The sequence below is a fragment of the Triturus cristatus genome, chromosome 7, assembly GCF_964204655.1.
Source record: "Triturus cristatus chromosome 7, aTriCri1.1, whole genome shotgun sequence".
Taxonomy (NCBI): Eukaryota; Metazoa; Chordata; class Amphibia; order Caudata; family Salamandridae; genus Triturus; species Triturus cristatus.
The window spans coordinates 547,128,419-547,144,923 of NC_140590.1; the positions used below are offsets into that span (position 1 = coordinate 547,128,419).

Sequence of the window (16,505 nt, forward strand, 5' to 3'; positions counted from 1 at the left end):
TCTCTGCAAACCTTCTCTGGTGCTGAAATGTATAAACAATGATTTTAAGAAAATGTAAAAATATTTGAAATTTCGCAAGCAAATACAGGAAAACGTTCCTCAGTATCACTTATGTCTTGTCCTTTAAAGCTGCTCCAATTTCTCCTTTTCTATTTCTCCCTTCCTATTTTCTTGTGCTGTTTTTTGTCCCCCTTTTCTAGCGGGTGTTTGGTGACTTGTTCATTTTGTTTGAGAAAGAAAAACGTTTTTGTTCATACTGAAATGGTCCAGAATTGAGTTTCACCAGCTTAGGGAGGCCAGGCTACTCTACTCGATTTTTCTGTTTTCTTCGAAATGAAGTAGAGCTTCTATGTGAGAGCTCATAAAACAGTTTCACCCCCTGGAGCTTTTAGACCATCCTCTGTATCTGTCCTCGATCTGCCAACTCCAGAACACACAAATGGAACACTGGTCCATGCCCTCTGGAGGCGCCCTTTCCTGTACCAACGTTCCTTGCTCTCTTCTGGAAGAGTGCCTGTGCACATTGGGTTAAAATCATGAGCTATCTGTCTTTCCAAGAGGTTTGTATTTGTTCCCTGCCCTTTGGTTCTTATTAATTGTTGATCACTTTAGTTCAACCTGACGTCATGTAGGTCACCACTGAAATTGGGTAGAAGCAATATTTGTCACACTTGTTACATAGCAAGCTGGGCACTAAAGAAATGCCTCTTGTTGATGACAGTGTATGTTTGTGGCCAGTCTCGTACTGAATCCTCTGGTTACTTTCAGGCTGTTGGGTAGGGTAAAACCAATATTCCTGTGTGGCCTGTTTCTTACAGAAGAATCAAAATCCCGCATGTCCTAATAAGGAAACGTTTATGAGAACTACTCTATTCCTTTTCGTAACACTAATGCAGGTAATTCTCACAGGCCGCAGTACCAAGATGTGGTGAAGGTAGGCTCACCAGAGGTCTATCACGACAAACATGATACTTTTATTGCAGTCTTGTTGAGAAATGTAATAAATCTACCTATAAGTTGGGGGATCTTCTGCAGCTGTAGATGAAAGAACTAATGGGTCGCAATACTTGCACAAAAATGTAGAGAGCCGTGAAGATGATAGTAGAAAAACAAGAGCATGGCTAAGAGAAGAAAACCTATTTTCGAGCATAAGCTTGTAGAACCTCCTAGTTTTACGTGGCAGAGAGTTTAACATACAAAGAACCATGCCAGTTAAAGCTGTGCTTCATGTGCAAGTTCTGGGGAAAAAACCGAGACAAAAAGATAAAAACAGTGCTTGGCGACCAGAAAGTTGCAGTACAGGCCACAGGAAACCATTTGCACTAAGCACATAACTAAAGTAAAATGGCATAAGCTGTATGGATGACCATACTCAACATTCTGACAACCCCATTCTGGAAAAGCTGAAGATGGCATAGAAGGGAGCCACACATGAAGGCAACCGATCTGTTTTCGGATCCTCTGTCTGGTGGCCAAAAGGTTTTTAATATTGTAACCTCATTTAGCTCTCCAATGGCCAAAAACCAAATCGGGAACTGAGGTGGAATAAGCCCAGGTTTCAGTTATAAATGCAATATCTAACTTGTTATGGTCTAAAAAGTCAGCAAATTCGTCCTTGTTTTTCACTAATGATCTGAGATTTAGTAAGGTACAGGAAATAACACTGTGTCTAACCGATTTGTTAATTTTGACTGGACTCCTAGAGCTGTTGGAACCAGTTGTGTGGTACGTGACTGTGCGGCTACACTCGTGACACTTTGCGGTGTCTTGTATGCAGTGTATTTCGAAGGTAGGGCAGCAGAGGTTCTTGCCTGGGGTATTTAATGCTAGGAGTTCACTCCTGGAGTATATCATTGGGGGGATGTGTGGGGCTGAAAACTGGTCAGTGTCCCAACTGCATCTATGTGGTATCCTGACTTTTGAATTATGGACCTGACGTCACACTTATCTAGGTGTGTGCAGAAGGTTAGGACTGTCCCTGACAATGAGAGGCCTCGGTCTGTGACCTGGAGGGGGGGAACCACGCATCCCCTCATTTGTGACAGAGATACTGTCCCTGTTTTGAGTTTACTACATAGAGCAATGGTTTCAGTTTACTGTGGTTTAAGGATTAGTATTGTGACCAGATCTTTTTGCCTGGGTCACTAGAGTGGAGGCCTGCCAGCACACTCTTGTAAAATTCCGCTTCAATGCACTTGCCCAGTTCTTTGTGCTAACACCAGGGTGCATGTTAAGAGTGTGTGTGAGCTGGTATAGGTAGTCAATCAAGGATTGTGGGGGTCTTAAGGCGTTGATGTATCCATGGTATGCAAGAGTTTTCCAGAGTTATGGAGGCCAGTGGGATCTTTTTTGAATACCCAGGCCTGGTCTTGCCCAAGGTGGAGGGAGAGGGCTGTATTACCGGACAGTGGAGTGTATTGCTTACATTCCTGCAGCTGAAGCGAGGAGACATAAGGGGAGTGGAGATATGGCTCCATCAGATATTCTATAAGGCTTTTTGGTTAGCAAGGACCTGTTGATTAGTCTTCCTGTATGCTTCTAGTTGGTGTATGGTATATGTGTGGGGTGGATCTGTAGACTCTGTTGTCAAAGGGAAGGAAATCCTTAGGTAAGTACTGCTCTTTAGTCTATCCCTGATTGCTCCTTCAGTTGGGCTGATGACAGCCAGGTGCAGAAACCTCACACCTCTTTGTGTCGCTGTTGTGGGTACTCCAGGGTGAGGACAACATTGCTGTGTGAAGCTTCACTTTTTACAAAGGCTGTGCTTGAAAAAAGCCTGGAAAGGACACTTGAAAGAAGAACAATCCCCATCAGTTTCTACAGTTTGAGACAGTGGATCAATATCTCCTGTCTGAGCGCTGTGAATGGAAGTGGGACCCAAACCACCCCACTTTGTTCCAGTTTCAGTTCCTATATGAAAAAGGAAGGGAGTGATCCACATAGTACTCATCAGAATGTTTTGCAACCAGAGCTGGTGTCTGCCAGAGCTGAGGGTGCATCATCTGAAGTCTTTATCTCATGGTGGAAGACCTGACCCGAAGCACCTAAAACCCTACCTAGCTGCTGAGAGGGGGAAGGAGTCTGTCTGGAGGGGAGACAGCCAGGAAGGTATGAGGTGGTTGTGGGGGTTCAAGAAGAAGCAGACTAAACAATAGCAATGTGGGAGGACCCTGGTGCTTGAAGACCCCCAGACTCTACCTTCAGCTCCTGGTGGGAACCTAGACCCCCCCCCCCACCCCCTCCCGCTCCATGCTGATCAGTCAGGCTGTAGTTGTGCGATCACCAACAGCAACTTCCAAATTGCTGCTAGCCAAGCGGGACTAAAGGCCCAGTTGGTGGCTACACCTTCTGTATAGTTGAATTTACATGGGCTACAACTTAGTATTGCAGAGGGAGCCCCATGGGCTTGCACTTACCTATGCTTTGGTTGGGACTTTATCTTCAGTGCAGTCAAACATCAGGCGAGAGACTACATCAGACACATCGGAGCCATTCCACACAGACTGCAGCATCAGGGAATGAAAGACTGGCTGTGTGCTGCCATATGCAACACTGCTCTGAGGAACTGTACCTATGACTGCTGAAGCGCCGTAGCTCTCACTGGTGCGCAGGTGGACAGCCCGAGTGTAAGGCAATTCTGAAAAGACCTTAACATAAATATTCTATTCCGTGGACTGGGTAAGTCTTAAGACTTAGTGCACTGTAAACTATGGGTGATTGAATTGCGCCTGAGCCTTATTCACCCTGCTCCTGTCAGGTGAGGGGGCACCTGGTGAGCCTGGAAGTAGGACAGAGAGGGAATGGGATGGGTGTAACTTCTACAAGCCTTAGGACTCAGACACTATCTTGTATGGCAGTATTAAAGTGTGTAGTATTTAATACATCTGTATGAGTGAAATACATTTCTCTCTTGCAAAGTTAATCACTGCACTGGACATTCACTATATTGGGTCTGTTAGTTGATTGCGGAGCTCTGAGCTAAAGCACCCCCACACTTCCTCAATGAGAAGCCTGTGAGCTGCTGGCCCTTGTTACCCTGAGAGTCAAATGGACAAGATATTGTACTAGGCCTAGTTTGCAGAGCCATAGGATGATGGGTCCCAGGACATCTGTGGGAAACGACCGTACCTCCCACGATTGAGGCCCAGTAGCTCCTGCCTGCCCTGTAACCCCCGAACAAGATCTGACACCATTTCACGAAGCCAGTCCTGCTGATGAGATGCTAAACAAGCAAATTAATCAGAGTACAAAGAGTAGGAAATGTGGGACTCACAAATGTACAGGTTTTTAATCTTCTGGAAGGGTTACTCCTAGCACCACTCATGGTTGAAGCTACTTCTGTTCATGCCGCTGTCTTGATCTGTTGTGTTTTTTCCACCCTTTTTCTGGCAAGCCTGGTGCTCCTAGCTGGAGAAGTGTATACCGTTGGGCCTCTGCCTGCTGGCACTGGTCATTAAAGTTGACATTTAATCCGGGGCCAAAGTTTAACTTACCTGAGCGATCCTTGAATCTGCTCTCCTGGCCTTCAAGGTCTATCTCCTATTGCGGCTCCTGAAGACCTCAAGCTTGGAGTTTCTTCTGAGTCCTGTTCAGCCATGTTTGGCTTTTCAGTGCATTGACCGCTTCAAATTCTACTCTGTCAATGTCTTGCTATTCCTTGTAGGGATTTTTGGCTTTTTTACCCTGAAAGTGACCCTTCCATGGAGCTTCTACTATGTCCATATTGTAGCAACAAGGAAAAGTGGATGAATTAGATTGTGCCTTTAACTTGGGCAGGTGAAATCTTAACGTTTAGCAGCCTGTACTTGACACTTCGAGACCATCTTTCACACAGGCTAAGGTCTCGTGTAACACAAAACGTAAACAGTTCAAATACTTGCATAGAACTTATTTGACCCCGGTAAAACTGCAGAGATATATCCAGAATGTTCAGGAGAGCCCAGGTGTCAAGAGGCAAATGTGGGTCTCCTACGTGAACGTGGTCATACGTTTGCATTGCGAGTTTTTGGGCTGAAGTAGTGAACAGACTACATTAAATGATGGTAAAGATGCGGGCACGACTCCTAAAAGTGTCTGCCGAAGGTTTTTTTATGTTTTTACTCACCTGAAGTTTTGGTACTTAATTCAGAAACTCCTTAGAAAGGACTGAGGACCAGTATCACCTCGATCAGACGAGGACCTCCAGAGCCTCAGTACCAATTTGTTTGGTAAAGTAGTTGCACCAGCTGGATGGGTACTCTCTATACATATTCCGTGAACTCAGTTTCATGAGGTCTCTTCTGTTTCCTTTATTATGCTCCCAGTTGTTTTTCTCATGGGACTAGATCTAGATTGAGCATTCTTCTTATTCTTGCTCACTTTATTTGCTTTGTTCTTTAGGTAATCTCGAGTATTTTAACACAGAGGTCCGTCAACTCATGGGTTTAAAGTCCAGTAGCCTTAACAAGAACAACAGCTGTAAACGAACTACTTTACAGAGCCCACTTAACCATCTTCACGAAATGTAATCATTGCTTCAGTCAATCAGACGTTTCAAAGGTTATTGAAGTGTAATTTATTGAAATAATGTACATGGCACTTGTTTATTAACTATTGAATCACAAGTACATCAGATTTGATTCATTCAGATGTGTTTGCACTTGCTTCCATCAGGTTTGTTTGTAGTGGTTATATCTGCAGAAGCCAGACATACTTAGTGTACTAGGAATTATTCAGCTCAACTTTGTTTTAGTTGGGCAGCATTTGTCCCCTTTTTCCCCCGCACGCATGGTTATTGTAGATATTTTTGCTTGGGTGTTGCACCTAACCTCTTCCTATCTCACACTTTCTCCATCAGGGCAGTGAACGGACTATTAAAGAAGAAGGGTCTGACGTCCCAGGTAGGTGCCTTTTCCCTTGGCAGTTTATTTCTGACCTGAGCTGTACCTAGACAATATACAGTACCCAACAAGGAGCATATAGGGATAGGGGCTGGGACACCGGAAGAAAATGGTCATCCTCAATGTCCTGGGCATGGGCAAGCCTTGATTGTTATTGTTAGGTATACTTGTATAGTGCACAGCTGCCTCAGTGGAGAGGCATCCCAGCGCTTGAAGCAGTGTCAGTAGAGCAAAAGCTAGACCGTAGGAAATAGGAAGGTTTTGATAGCTTTATGGAAGAACAACAGGCAATCTAGCTGACGAATCTTAACAGGGAGGGAATTCCATAGTTTGGCGGCAAGGTACCGAAACGACCGACCCCCTGCTCTGAGGCACTTCACCCGGGGGACCGTTGCCAAGAATTGCTCAGCTGAGCGCAGCTAGCTTGTGGGTACCAAGGGGATCAACAAGTTACACAAAATCTTGGGGGAGGACAGATTTAAGGTTTTGAAGGTCCGGCATAGTGCCTTGAATTGAATCCTTTGAGGCATGGGCAGCCAGTGTAGGCGCCGAAAGGCACCCGTCGCAGAGCAAGTTCTAGGGAGCCGCAATAAAACTCGGGAAGCTGTGTTCTGGACCCACAAAAGGCGTGTAACTTCCTCCTTATTGGCACCCAACATGAGTGAGTTAGCATAGTCTAACCGAAACAGAATAGTCGCTTGGACTATCAGCCGGCGGGTCGGTGGATCAAAGAAGCCCAGCATAGGTCTGAAACCCCGGAGGAGACCAAAGCAAGTGCCAGCGATCTTCTTGGTATGCTCCTGAAACCCAAGATTAGAGTCAAACCAGACCCCTAAGTTTTTTACAACCAGCTTAGGGGTGGGGGCACTGCCCAGAGACGCCGGTCATCAATGCTTGCTCCAGACCCCCTTGTCTCTCCCCACCAGCAGCATTTTTGACTTGTTGGCATTAAGTTGAAGGCAGTTGGTGGTCATCCAATGCGCGACCGCTGCTAGGCCGCCCCGAAAATGCACGGTGCCCCGAGTATGGTCATCGGAGAGGGCCACCACCAGCTGCGTATCATCGGCGTACGAAACCATGGTCAAGCCAGAATCCCTCGCCACTGCCGCCAGGGGTTGAATATAGATATTGAACAGGACAGGGCTTAATGCCGAGCCTTGAGAAACCCCCTGCTTGGTGACATGAGTGTGTGAGAGGAAGGGGGGGGCCAAGGCCTGGAATGATCTGTCAGATAAAAAAAGAGCGGAACCACTCCAGTGCTGGACCTACAACACCCCACCTCCTCTAGGCGGCTCAGGAGGATCTTATGGGAGAGCATGTCGAACACGGCGCTGAGGTCAAGCAGGATGAGAGCCGCAGTTTGTCCCTTATCCAGGATGGTCCGTAGATGTTGACTCACTGCTAAAAGCGCGGTCTCGGTACTATGACCTGGGCGAATCCATTCTGGGAGCTGTCAAAGGCACCATTGTTGTTCAGATAGCCTGAGAGAATGTTATTAGTGTGGGCCTCAGCAATTTTTGCTACCCAAGGCAGGAGGGACATGGGTCGAAAGTTTTCCGGTTTAGTTGAGTCCAGTGTTGTTTTTTTCAGCAAGGGATCCACCCTTGCTTGTTTCCATGACAGGGGCACCACCGCCGTGGAGAAGGAGGCATTCATGATCTGACGTAAAGGTGTCAATAAAATAGGTAAAGCATCTCTGAATTGGGCAGGCCTCATGGGATCAATAGGGGAACCCGATTTTACCTTCTTACTTAGAGTAAGGAATTCGTCTTGGGAGATAGGAGGGATGGCTGCCAGGGTAATGGGGGGCCGAGGATCTGATGTAACTGCAGGGTCCATAGGGCCAATGGCAAAGGATTTATAGATGGCTTCAACTTTCTGAACAAAGAAAGTGGCTAGATCCTCACATTGCTGTTCAGACGTGATTCACGGAGTGGAAGGAGCTTTCCTGGTTTTGAAATCATTAAGTATTTTAAAGATGCTTTTTACAGGATTTTTGCTAGATTTAATCTTGTTCGAGAGGTAGGCCGTTCGCGACTGATATATGGCCTTGTGATAGCGTTTAATCGCATCCTGGTACAGCTTTTTAGCCCCAGTCAAGGAGACTTGATTGGACCTCTGTTTTGAACAGGTGTAGTCCCTGTGCATCCTTGTCCTGAAAAGCTGTAGTCCCTGTGCATCTCTGTCTTGAACATATGCAGTCCCTATGCATCTGTCCTCGACAGGTGCAGTCCTTGTACATCAACATCTTCATCAGTGCAGTCCATGTGTGTTACTGTCCAGGGAGGGTGTACTCTCTGAAAATTGCTGTCCCGAGTGTGTGCAACCCCTGCATATACCCGAGAGATGTGATATGGTATCCATACTGGACAGTGACAGTCAAGGGCTCGATGAACATCGAATAATAAAGGTGGAGGTACTTTCCCAAGATTATTTATTATAGCTGGGAGCTATCCCTAGCAGTGTATGACTTGTTGGGGAGATGAAAGCATGGTCATCGGTTTGTGTGGGAGGGTGCCAGCGCAGGACTGGGCTGCTTACTGGGAAGGGCCGGAGGTCTGAGCGAGTGGTGCATAACAGTGGCTAGAGACGGTGAAGCTGAGAGGCCAATGCTTCAGTGAAGTGGGTGAAGTCAGTGTGAGGAACAAATTGCTTTGTGATGTATTGAAGTATGTGGAGTTAGTAGTGGAAGGATAACTGCCAGTTCTGGGTTGCAAGAGAGTTGTAAAGAGTGGCAGATAGTTGGGAATGGTTAGACTGTAGAAAGAAGCATTAGTCTGAGCTGGGGGAAGAAAAGGTGGCTTTTGTCAGGATGTGATTCTAAGGACCATTTTCTTCTCAATTTGCTTTTTTTCTTTTAACAGATGCTAACTGCCCTTTGAAGGATGCAGCGAGCAAGAAAATCCCCAAATTGACCATAAAGGTTAGTGATTTACTGACTGTCACAGGCTCTGTTCCAGGTGCCTTCAACAACTCAGATGAAACAAATCCTGAATTATAAACACATCTTCTTACTGAATAATTGGCAATAGGATTTTTTAATTGGGGTTTGCTACAGTAAAAATAAACTCCCGGACATTCATGTGCCTTTGCACACACCACTAACACCATAACACCCTTTACCCACCACCAATTCATTATCTACATCTATTTATCTATAGTAAAATGAATGCAACGTTATCATAAACCATTGAAGGTTCTCTTGGATATAAGTCGCAAGATCCAGGAGTTGTTCATTATCCTAAATGAAGAAATTATTTTACTCTGTCTTCAGGGTGAGTGGAAAAGTGTTCTTGAGACCGGTCTCCTACTCTCTAAAAGATCTTCTACCCCACCTGGAGATAAAAGGTAGCTATGCAGCAGTGTGAATTTGGTTTATGAGAGTTTTAAGAAAATCCTTTTCTTCACGTAAACCAATAAATCATTCCGCACCACCATCAGTTCCTTCCCGCACTTCCCATGACCTACACATTTCTTCAACTAAAATGCTCATATTTACTACCAGTAGTTTCTTGAGATGATTCAATGTGTGATCCCAGTGCAACACACCGAGCAAGCTGTTTCCATAATTTGACGCGCTCTGAATATAATAGGACAGTAACTCCATACTGCAGGCCATCTACTTCCTGTTCATAATCTGGAGCATGACAGACAAGAGCAGGGCTAAGCTAGTTGTGTAGCATCTCAAGACTCATCACTCAGTAGAGAAGTTATGATAAAGTTCACTTTTGGCTCCTACACTGAAAGGGGGAAAATTAGATTGCGATTTTGCAGGGTGACCCTTGGGGTTATTCCGATGCCTTTCGTATGACCCATTGTCATGCTAAAGGGACAGTGGGTTTTTAATTTGACAGCTGTGTTGTCATTCCAGAAACATCCTCTTGAAATCACTGTTGCCAAATAAGTCCTGTCAGTTATTTTCTTTCTCACTTTTTTCTCTCCTGATGGTATCTGAAATGCCACTGCAGCAGGAATCAAGGTTATAACAAATTTAACATGAAGAGGAGAAGCTCACTATGAGTAGGAAGTTGCCTGCCTTGAAAGGCAGTATGCAAGTAAGCAGAGGCAAATGGTCCATCCTTTTCAAACCACAGACAGATATGGCAAGAAGAGAACTGTCCTTTCACACATCTGTGCCGCTAGTCCATGACAAGGTTTACTGAAGGAAAGAATTGCTCTGACTTGCCATCCACCCTTCCTCCAAACTCATGGGAGGCCAATACCAACACTGAAGATTACAAGTGCACTTTTGCACTGTGTAAGAAATTGGGGTACTAGTTGAGTGGAGTGAGTAGCCATAATGATTGCAATCTTTGACAGGGTGGATCCTTAGTCACTAAATTAACCCAAGCTCTTCCCCTGTCAGCTATGGCATAGAGCAGGCATGTTTAACTTTGAGGGAATGTGTAAAGTATTTATGCAGTATTAAAACATTAACAGAACACTGGTAAAATCTCCAAACTAATTAAAAAATAGAGTAGAATTGAATAAACAAAATTACACCAAAATGACAAACATCCAATCAGGGGAACCGGAGATATGAATTAAAAAGGTTTAAGTAGAAATAGCACCATGAAGCACCAAATGACAATAATGGTCCATCGTCACAGTAGAACAGGACCTAGGCACAATTGGATGTTGACCATGATGGAACGTGGTCAGATACACCAATCAGGTTTTTGCTGGGCAAAAGATATTTACTTTTTGACAATAGTCCTTTCAACCCCAATCCACCACAGGAGTACACTTCTAAAACCCTCTAGGACCTCATGGGAAGCACTTAGAGAGGACCATTGAGCTCCCTCTTAACGGTATTCTACCGTTCCTTGGACCCCTACGTAATTGGCGACATCCTATCCACCCTCATTGAGGTTTTTCGCTCCCCACCTGGCGAGCGCCGTATTAATTTACATTCCTGAAATATAGATGTTCCGAATACTACGGGACACACTGTAAATCCTGCCGCCGCATCCATGCTTTGAGTTCTCAATCCAAGGCGCTCTGATGTTGGCCATTGTTTCCAACATTCCCCCTTCCTCGCATTGCTAATTGCAATTACAATTGGTATAACAACCCATATTGTTCTAGACAATTATTGTTTCTCCTGATGATGATCCCTGTATTCCTGTAAACGGGATCGAAACGTCGTCGACCTTCGTAAACAACGTGCACACTTACTATTTTTCTTATATTAGTGGCACGGTCGTGCTAATTATTGCGCTTGTTCCATTCTTTATATTTCTTAACAAGCCTCTTTGTTTTGTTTTGCCTAAATGTTTTGTTCCTTGTGTCCTAATGTCACAAAGTACCTCACCTTTATGTCTTTGGGTACAGGACTGTAACCCACTTTGTATTTTTTTGTGCTTTGCTAATTTAGAATAAACTGGATTAAATTCTCTATCCGGCTGGATAGTCAACATATAGAATTGATTCCATTCTATATTTATTTAACCTGAATTACTACTTACAAGGACTGTTGTCCATGTTAAAAATTGATACCCAAGGTCCTTGTTTACCTATGTTGGGTCCCCTTGTTTTTGTAAAACACATGTATAAAAAAAAACAGCAGACCTGTCAGGATGTGTAATTCAAGCAGGACTTAACACTTTAATATCAGAGAGGATCCTACCAACCTCCCCTGTATATTCTGTTAGGTTCAGATGAGTCATCTCTGCAAATTCAGGTCTGCCTATTGTTTGCTTATGGGAATGTTTGGCACACACCTCACCACCGGGGGGGCATCTGCTGCCAGTTGATAGTTGGTGGCACTGAAAGACCTTAGAAGCTCTAGACAGGTAAAAGGTAACTTCTCTAAAGTAGCTGTTCTAAAATATTTATTGCAAATTGGACTTAACCAATGAATTGGCCTTATAATAAATATTTTTTAAAGTCCAATTATGAACTCTGTAGCTGTTTTCTAAGCAGAGATAGCAAATATTAAACCTAATATTGTATCCAAAAGCTCTTCTATGGAACAGCCAAACCTGCTACAGTGAAAATAGATGTATGGTCACTTTCACCTGTAAGGACACGTTTATCATTAACTTGAACATGCCCTATTTTTAAATACCATGCACCCTGCCTTTATTGGCAATAAGTTATGCTTAGGGATGACTTCTAAATATTTAAAGGGAAGGTTTAGGGTCAACAGGGGTTATTTCGATAGGTCAAATTTGCAGTTAAATCCTGCAGTCAGGCTACTGGTGGTGGGCCTGCAGTTATGTTTATATTGTCACTGTAGTGGATGGCACAATGGGTGTTGTAGTCCACTTGTGACATTTAACTTACAGGACCTAGGTACACTTGGTACCATGTACTTGGAATTTATAGACAAGTTAAATGTGCCAATCAGGAGTCTACCAGTTTTACCACGTTGAAAGGAGGAGCTCAAGCACTTTACCACTGGTTAGCGGTTTTAGATGGCATATATTTCTATAGCCAGCAAAAATAGGGTTCAGCAAATAGACAAAAAAACTTGGGAGACCCTATAGAAAGGGCAATTTCAAAAACACTGTATAAAAAGATTTTTTATATTTTGTAAGTTCACCCATACCACCATCCTAACCCCGAAATCCATCTTTTTCAGACACCATTCCTTTTCCTCTCACTACAGATTGATCACAGTTTGCTCATCAGCCACAGACCCTGCTTTTTAGGTCGAGCTTGGGCAGCACATGCGCTGCTCTGCGAGGCATGCTGTATTCGAGTATGAACTTGAAGCCCTGCCCACTCTCCGCCCATATTTGTTATTGGCTTGTTAGTTGTTCTTCGTAAATGCTGGCTTCTGATTCGTGAATAGGCTTGTTAGTCCCTCCTAATTACAGCCTTGTCTTCATTTGTAACCTCCCATGATGACTGGCCCTTTTACTTCAGTTGTTGTACGGTAGGTCTTATTTAGTCTCCAAGGACTATTCTCTTTAATGAGTTTCTCCTACTGCAGGCACGACATGCTTTCCTGCAACATTCAGAGTGTCATGCGCGCTTCCACTTTCCAGGCAGACCGGGAAAATTGCGACCGCTTCTTTGAATAGGTCTCACATTTACAAGTTTGAGCTTTTGGCATTGTAAATGACAATGCCTTTTATTTATGTGTTAATTATCAAAACATATAAATAAAAGGCATTGGCATTTACCCCAATATCTTTAACTCTCGCAAATGCGAGACCTATTGCATTGCAAATGCTTGTTCTCTTTATCGTAGTGCTTTACTTGTGGCTTGTGGGTTCTCTTCTCAGTCCACTGCATGGACTTGCTCTTTTTGCAGTATGTTATTTCATTTAAAGAATGTTGATCCTACTTATACTATTTTTCAGACGTGTGCTTTTCTCAAATGTTGTCTTTTATTTTTTAAGCTGAAAAAGAATTGCACATGTCAGCTGCAATGTACATATCTGAGAACTGCGTTTCTGGGGTTTTGTTAGTTACGGACATAGTACCCGCACTTTTCAAGACCGGCACTCAATCACAGACTTTCTCGTAGACGCACAATTGTTCCATCCAGTGAACTCTCCAGCATGTGTTGAACCCAGCTTTAAACTGCGTGGATTTAACAGATTAGACCTACACTGTCCCTTTAAAGTTAAAAACTGACGCTTGCTCTTAGGCCCTGAATATACGTCGGGAGATGTGGTATCCCAAGGTAGGCCACCCCGCCGCCTAATCACGATTGGACCGGTTCCCGGGTGCGAGAACTCTGGAACTGACTTTACCAGCAGATCATCTCAGCTGCTAAAATCGGTTGTGTGTGGAGATTGCGGCCCAACTGTTCTGTGCAACTCGTAATTTGGACCCAAGATATTCAGTAACGTAGAACCATGCAAGTACTGACGACGGGGAGCACAGCCTCTCCTGGGCTTTGAGCATAGGCTGACGTGTGCAAGAAGTCACTCACCTGGATGGGACTTGTAGGGACAAGCCCCTCCATTCACCCGAGTATTGGCTGGAATGCACAAGACTGTAGCAATGACCACAGACAGACTGGCCCTCTCTGTCCTTTGCCTGTCATGCCATCAGCCATAGAAGACGTTACCGCTGGGGGGCGCTTTCAAGAATGGGGTGACTCGCTTGGCGTTGGATCCTCTGGAAATGCGTTCTGTTCTTGAAGATTTGTCTCAGGAAAACAGATCTCTTCCATTGTGTCTGACAGGGCGGGGCACAGGCATGCTCTAGTTATTAAGGTGGGATTCATTCCTCGTGGGAGGGGATACACGCTCTGTGATCTTCCCTCAAGGGATCCCGGATGAATTCCAGTGCTTGTCGCCCACACCAGGTTCAATTGGATCTCTGTCCGAAGGAAGTCACTTGGAGAATGTTAGCTCTTCGGATGCTTTGTAGTTTTCCGTCCCTGTCTTGGCCTCTCAGGTGTGGCATCACACTCTAGATACGGTGATTGGCACCTGTACCCATATTAGCGATTCCCAGAAACCCGTTTATCTTCCTCCATGCCCCTAGAACCTTCAGGAGCGTTGGTGTAAAATCCCTAAACTTGCTGGCCATAATGATGACTGGCTGGCACTAAAGGGTCATGTGCTCGGATCACCAAGGGCTGGTATATTTATTGTTTTTATAGCGCGCTACTAACTACCCTCCAGTGGCCTCCGACCTCTTTGAGGTGTGGGTACATAAAAAGGTTTGTTCGTAGCAGGATAGTGGCAACAACACCTGGTGATGTTAACCAGTTGGTCCCTCAGGTAAAAGTGGGGCATGCAAAAGATCACAAAGCCTTAGGAGAGGCCAAGGGACCAATTGGGGACAATAACTGTTGTGAGATTTGTAATTGTAAAGAGCGTTGTGGGAGAGTGATAGGAGTAAGACTTCACTGAGAGGGTTTCTAGAACTGCCAGTCTCGTGTATGTCTCAGACATGTCTAGTCCTGCAACAAAATGGCATTAACTGAAGGGTGTGTTGTTGGCTCCTCTGTTGCAGGCACGCGAACACTGCCTCCGGATGCTGGAGGATGCCCTGAGGAACAATGCCCAGGAAGCCGCTTCGTGCAGGTAAGGTTCCACCCCTGAGGAAAAATGAGATGGACACAGTACCGAAGGCAGCAGTAACCAAACTGCGCACACGTCTACAGCAACAGCGTTCACAGGGCAGTGCATGCTGATTACATCCGGACACTGTGTGAAAACAGACTCTTTAATGTGATGCATTGTAGTCTTTCCTCCTTGACTGCCATTTTGGGGCAATAGCAGCTGCATTGTATTCTGGTAGTCAATTGTCCCAACGTTTGCACACGTACTGCACTGCATCTGAATCGCATTTTCACATTTTAAGAGATGGGCTTTTGAGGAGAATGTGGCATACAAATCTGAAACTAGCGCTGAGATAACCACAGGCCAGTGGAACTGCTCATTGATAGCACAGGCCTACAGAGTTGTTTTCCAGTCGCGTTGTGAGGGCAACGCCTTATCTTCCATAGCGCCGTGAGGGGAACGGCTTGCATTTCGGACACGGACAGCAGCACCTGGGGACTACATTACCCAGCATCCACAGGGGCCGGCGCACCACTGACATCAGCGTCGCGCCCAGAGGCGCCTTAAGAGAAGGGAGCGCCGAACGCTCCTGGGGGCCTACAGAGTTGTTTTCCAGTCGCGGCGTGAGGGCAACGCCTTATCTTCCATAGCGCCGTGAGGGAAACGGCTTGCATTTCGGACACGGACAGCAGCACCTGGGGACTACATTACCCAGCATCCACAGGGGCCGGCGCACCACTGACATCAGCGTCGTGCCCAGAGGCGCCTTAAGAGAAGGGAGCACCGAACGCTCCTGGGGCCCTACAGAGTTGTTTTCCAGTCGCGGCGTGAGGGCAACGCCTTATCTTCCATAGCGCCGTGAGGGAAACGGCTTGCATTTCGGACACGGACAGCAGCACCTGGGGACTACAGTACCCAGCATCCACAGGGGCCGGCGCACCTCTGACATCAGCGTCGCGCCCAGAGGCGCCTTAAGAGAAGGGAACGCCTCCCGCCTCGCGGGAGGCGCACGGGCGGCGCCGGGCTAAGCCCGGGCAAAGGGCGGGCCGTCTGTGGCCGTCCGGGGCTGGCAGAGGCTGGGCTGGGTTATACTCTGTTTCAGTGATCTCTGAAAGTTATCGACTACACGTACCTGGGTTATAGTGTAGTTACCTACCAGGTTGTAGTCGCAAATAAGGATCGTTCATTGTTGTGTATTTGTATTTTAACTTTGAATAAGGAACTCTGGTAGATCCAGCTTAAGGCTTTTTTATTGGTGTATATTTTTATAGATTTGTTTGTATATTTAGTGAGCTAATCATGTCTACAGCCAACAAAGAAAATGGACGATCTAATATAGCCACCCTTGATAATTACCTTGTGAAAGTAGTCGACAAAATTAACTAAGAGCGCCGACTTTCTTTGGGTCGGGGGTGTAATTCGGCCCCCCCACTTAGCACTCCCAATTCACCCACTTTATTCCCTACCTTATCAGGGGATGGTTGTGGCAATCTTGAATGCCCTGTTCTTTCAACAACGGTTACCAATGAAGAACCAGACTCTACCCTGACCGCGCCAGACTCGCCTCAAGTACTATCAGCTTTATGCTCTCCGGCCCCGAAAGTGCAGAGAGTATTAAGATCAGGGAAGGGTGTTGCTAGGTCAACTATCC

At 45.5% G+C, this 16,505-nt stretch overlaps 1 protein-coding gene across 2 annotated transcripts in view; it reads left to right on the forward strand.

Annotated features, from left to right (window-relative positions):
• RECQL5 (RecQ like helicase 5) overlaps window positions 1-16,505 on the forward strand; it is a 669,413-nt gene that overhangs the window by 558,746 nt on the left and 94,162 nt on the right. For both annotated transcript variants that reach the window (XM_085616996.1, XM_085616997.1), the window contains exons 10-12: window positions 5,837-5,879; window positions 8,744-8,802; window positions 14,805-14,875. In XM_085616996.1, coding sequence (XP_085473122.1) covers window positions 5,837-5,879; window positions 8,744-8,802; window positions 14,805-14,875 — 173 coding nt within the window. The remainder of the gene's footprint in view (window positions 1-5,836; window positions 5,880-8,743; window positions 8,803-14,804; window positions 14,876-16,505) is intronic.